The 5,334-nt window shown below is 49.3% G+C and overlaps 1 protein-coding gene across 1 annotated transcript in view; it reads left to right on the top strand.

Moving 5' to 3' along the window:
- Positions 1–305: 305 nt before the first annotated feature.
- The window catches only part of SUGP1 (SURP and G-patch domain containing 1), a 30,312-nt gene continuing 25,283 nt past the window's right edge, over positions 306–5,334 (top strand). Inside the window, exons 1-2 of the mRNA XM_026500604.4 lie at positions 306–367; positions 2,094–2,268. Coding sequence (XP_026356389.1) covers positions 334–367; positions 2,094–2,268 — 209 coding nt within the window. The 5' untranslated portion in view covers positions 306–333. The remainder of the gene's footprint in view (positions 368–2,093; positions 2,269–5,334) is intronic.

Genomic DNA, 5,334 nt, shown 5'->3' with positions numbered 1-5,334 from the left:
CGCCGCCACAGGGAGGCGGAAGCAGGCGCGCGGGGCGGGGCCGGGGACTTCTCACGTCCCTCGCGATAACTGCCGCATAAAGCATTCTGGAACATGTAGTTCGTCTTCGGCGTGGCCACGGTGCCGGGGAAGTGTGCGAAAAGTCGATGCCTTTTGGTCCGCGGGACTGAAAACAGACATTGCCAATAGGCTGGGGTTAGTTTTCCTTAGGGACAGACCCCAGGTATCCCCTCAGTGGCCTGACGTGTTTTGCCGACACAGACTACATCTCCCATCAGGCCATGCGCCATATAAGAAGCCTTCTCAAGTGGAACCGGAGCATTGTGGGATTGGATGAGTCTCAAGATGGACAACCGGGATGTTGCAGGTAACAGCCCCCGCCTCCCCTGAAGCGCCCGTCTGGGTCCGCGGGGGTATGCGTCGCCGTTTTGTTCTCCCATCGGGTCTGCCCCGACCCACCGGCCCCTCGCCTCAGCCCCTAGGTTGTCCCGAAGCGGCGGCTTCTGCATCTTCCCCGTGTCCCGAGACCCCAGACCCAGTTGCTGCGCCCACCGCCGGGTTTGCTGTGGGCGCCCGGTATTCCGTAAAGGCCGCCCCTGGGTCGGCCGTGCTCTCCCTTTCCCAAGTAATCGCCTTCAGGACTGTTCAGAGCTCTGCTCCCCGAAACAGCAGCAACCTTGGGCTGTCCTGCTCCCCTCTGTTCGTAGCAGCCGTGGTCTGGCCTGTGTCCGCTTTCTGAAGAAGCTGCTTTTTCGAACTGATCTAGGACTCTCTCTCTACACACACTTTCTCGGTCTTTTGAGCCCCCGCTTTACCACAGGTCTTGCCCTTCCCTCTCTTCCAACCCTAGCGCCCCCCCCCCCCAACTGGGATGCATTCACCCATTCAGCAAATACTGTGTGCTAGACACTATGCTAGGTGCTGGGGATGCAGTGATAATACAAAACGGGCCTGCCATTCTGAGGGTTATTTTCTACTGGGCCGTCAGACAATGCACCTAGTGGAAATATTTACAGAGACACAGGTTATAATGATGTGAGAGAATGGGGGTGGAGGCTGCTGATATTGGGTGGTGAAGGAAGGCCTTTTCGAGCAGAAGACATTTGAGATGAGAAGATGCCAGCTATGGGAAGGCCTGGAGGCCAGAGCTTTCCACGCAGAAAAGCTGAGGAGTGACACACTCCACTGGGATGGAGCCAGTGCAAAGTCTTTTGGGTGCGATGGGCTTGTCATTTTGAAGAATGTCAAGAATGAAGTGGAAGTGAGGAGGGAAGTCTTTTCTGACAGGGCTCTGAAAATCAACTTTCAGAATTTGGATTTTATTCTGAGTCCCATGGGGGAACTTTTGAGTGTCTTCTGCATCTCCACACTTCCCACCCTCATCTGAAGACACCATCATCCTCCAAGACACCATCCAAGCCTCCTTGTTGGTCTCCTTGCTGCTACCATGCTCTCTCTCCAATTAATAGTCAGAATGATCTCTAAAATACTGTTTGTCAGCTTAATACTCCTCTGTTACTCCCTAGAGCCCTTAAAGTGAAACCTAGACTCCTATCTTGTACTTCCACCTCCATTCCTGGAACAGTCCACTCTGGCCACACTGGGCCCTTGCTGGTCCTTGCATATACTAGGCTTTTTTTTACCTTAGGTTTTTGGAACTGCTCTTTATTCTTCCCAGATAGCTCTCCATGCGGCTTTTCAGGAGGCTGGCTCTTTATCTTTCTGGTTTCAGCTTAAATGTCTTCTCTTCTAACAGTTATTTTCTGACTGCCCTAGCTGTGTAGGTCTCTATTATTCTTCTCAGCCCTTTTTTGGTTTCTAGCAAAGAGCTCTTATTAAAATTTTGCAGCTACTTTTTGGGTGTGAGTCTATTGCCTTCTTGTCCCAAGGTGAGACCCACATTGGTAGAGATCCCTTCTCTGGTTGAGCAGAGCACCTGGTATATTAGCTCAGTAAATATTCATGGAATAAATGGAGAAATAGACATTTGAATGTCAGTTGGTATAGGCAGCAGCAACTGGGCTGCTCCTGTAGCAGTCACTGGACATGTTTATGGAGCAAAGACGATTTCTGATATGCTTTTTTCTCCTCAGGAAAGGCTAACCGGTGGTTTGGGGTTGCTCCTCCCAAGTCTGGAAAAATGAACATGAACATCCTTCACCAGGAAGAGCTCATTGCTCAGAAGAAACGTGAAATTGAAGCCAAAATGGAGCAGAAAGCCAAGCAGAATCAGGTGGTCATCAGCCCTCAGCCCCCACATCCTGGCGAGTAAGTGTCCCCTTGCAGCTGGGCTGGGGTCTTAGAGGGTTACCGGCAGAGTGTTTTATATTCAAGAGGAGTCAGGATATTCTTGCACCTGGCCATAACCTGATGATGCAAGGAGTGTCACAGTTACTCTCTTTCAGGAGGCTCAGGTAGCAAGAGAGAAACGAGGGATGTGTGAGCTCAGAGGATGGCCTACCTTTATTCACCAGTTATTTACTGCTGACCAGCTGTGGGCTAGGGACCAGGGATGTGGCACAGAACAAAATCCCAGACTCTCATCTCTACCCTTATGGGGCTCACGGTCTATTAACAAAGGGGGTGCCAGTTCTACCCTCAGAGCTACCAGTGGGTAACATGAAGCAGTGTGTTCCCTGGTGCTGCAGCCACTGTGGGGGCCGAGCAGAGGCTCTGCGTTCTCAGAGCCAGCCCACTGAGGAAGGAGGGAAAGGCCTATCCAGCAGAAGGCAGGAGGGGTAGAGAGCCCCTGTGTCAGGTGGCTCAAGCCATTGCATCAAAGGGGTTGTTTCAGAGCCAAGCAGGAGGTAGATCAGGCTGGGTTTCCTCCTGCCTGTCTTGCTCAGGGCACCCAAGAATTTTGAACAGGAATGGTGTGATTAGGATGACAAGATCTAAGAAAATCGGGCTGGAGATTGACAGTCAGAGAGACAGGCTCCTTCCTCTGGGGTCTGAACCATAGAATATGTTAAACCCTCTACAGAGCTGTCCCAGCTCCCACCTTTTCTTTTCTTTTCTTTTTTTTTAAAGGTTTTATTTATTTATTCATTCGACAGAGATAGAGACAGCCAGCGAGAGAGGGAACACAAGCAGGGGGAGTGGGAGAGGAAGAAGCAGGCCCATAGCAGAGGAGCCTGATGTGGGGCTCGATCCCACAACGCCGGGATCACGCCCTGAGCCGAAGGCAGACGCTTAACCGCTGTGCTACCCAGGCGCCCTGCTCCCACCTTTTCTAAGAGTCTGTGGCATGTCATTGAGGGCAGGACTTAGACCTTATTCTTATGGGAACCCAGAGCCTGGGATCTCCAAGGCATTCATGAACGTGGAGACTGGATATGGAGTGATCTGTCAGTCAGTGGGCTTGTGGGCTCTTGCCCTAAGGTTATGGAAGGACTTGCACAAGTTGGGAAGGATCTATAGACATGCTTCCAAGTGGGTCTCCTGGAAGCAGCTGGATCCTAGCACCAGGATCAGGCAGCTGAAAGGGAGCATCAGGTGGGTGGGTGCATAATACAGGCAGTTTTGGAAATAAGGTTATTTTCTTAATTGTAAAACCATAGAATAACAAGTGTTAGAATTTTTCATTGAAGAAATAAACATTCAAGTTGCCTTAAGACAACCATTTTGTTATAGTCCCCTTCCGTGTCTTTGCTTTGTTTCACAAAGTTATGATCCATTTCACGTGCTACTTCCCCCTCAACTTTTTAAAAGAAAAGTTCTTCTCTGCATTGCAACTCTTTAGAACCATCATAGTTTTTAAGTTTTATTTTTATTTAGATATAAATAATATGCCATGGAATTGATCTTTTAAACTATACATTTCAGTGATTTTTTGGCATATTCGCAATGTCATGCAACCATCACCAATATCTAGTTCTAGAACATTTGTATCATCCCAAAAGAAAACCCAGTACCCATTTGCATTCACTGCCTATTTCCTCCTTTCCCAGCCCCTGGCAGCCCCTAATTTACTGCCCTTTTTTGTTTGTTTGTTTTTTAAGATTTTATTTATTTGAGAGAGAGAAAGCGAGAGACAGAGCACAAGCAGAGAGGGAGGGCAGAGGGAGAGGGAGAAGCAGACTCCCCACTGAGCAGGGAGCCCCATGCGGGGCTTGATCCCAGGACCCTGGGAGACGCTTAACCAACTGAGCCACCCAGGCCCACCCGCTAATTTACCGTCTTTGTGGGTTAATCTATCCTAGATATTTTATATAACATTTGGCCTTTTGTGTCTGGCTTCTTTCACTGGACAGGATGCTTTGAAGGATCATCACTTTTTAGCCTGCGTCAGGACTTCATTCCTTTTTACGGCAAATAATATTGTGTGGATGGGCTGTGTTTTGTTTATCTGTTTGTCAGGAGCCAGGATTTTTAAAGGCTGCATAATATCCCTTACCATGTGTTAACGGGTGGTTTTCAAGTGGGATTCGTTTGCTGCTTGCTGCTGCCCCAGGGTGTTTTCCTGTCGTCCATTGTCCCCACCTTCTTTTCATCCCTCTTGAGGGAGATACTCATAGTATGAGGACAAGGCCAGGGTCAGCAGAATCTTCTCTTTTGTATGAAAAAAAAACACAAAAAACTTCACAGGGGCGCATGGGTGGCTCGGTCATTTGAGCGTCCAACTCTTGGTTTTGGCTCAGGTCATTCGTGACCTCGGTCGGGATTGAGCCCCAGGTCAGGATCTAGCCCCACGTCAGGCTCCATGCTTGGCATGGAGTCCACTTGAGACACTCTCTCCCTCTCCTTCTGCCTCTCCGTGCTGTGCTTGCATGGGCTCTCTTTCTCTCTCTCTAAAAAATAAATAAATCTTAAAAAAAACACACACACACACACAACTCTACATATATGTAGTAGACTTCATGGAAAATAAAGGAGAGGAAAACAAGGCAGTTATAACCCTACAACCCAGAGACAGTACTGTTTGCATTTTGATGGTTTTTTCTTGTTTCTTTCCTTTTTTTTTTTTTAAGATTTTATTTATGAGAGAGAGTATGAGCGTGAGGGTGAGAGAACATGAGCATGGGGGAGGGGCAGAGGGAGAAGCAGATTCCCTGCCGAGCGGGGCCCCCCCCCCATGTGAGCCGAAGGCAGACGCTTAACCGACTGGGCCACCCAGATGCCCCTTGATGTTTTTTTCTAACAATTTTTTTTTTTTAATTTGACACAGAAAGAGGGGGAGAGAGCAAGCTCAAGCGGGGGGGTGGCAGGTAGGGGAGAAGCAGGCTCCTGGCTGACCAGAGAGCCCAATGTGGGGCTCGATTCCAGGACTCTGGGATCACGCCCTGATCCGTAGGCAGACGCTTAACCAACTGAGCCACCTAGGCACCCCTAACA

This window comes from Ursus arctos, unplaced genomic scaffold, assembly GCF_023065955.2.
Source record: "Ursus arctos isolate Adak ecotype North America unplaced genomic scaffold, UrsArc2.0 scaffold_14, whole genome shotgun sequence".
Lineage (NCBI taxonomy): Eukaryota > Metazoa > Chordata > Mammalia > Carnivora > Ursidae > Ursus > Ursus arctos.
The sequence above is the reverse complement of the archived record's forward strand: the minus strand, read 5'-3'. Positions and strand labels throughout refer to the sequence as shown.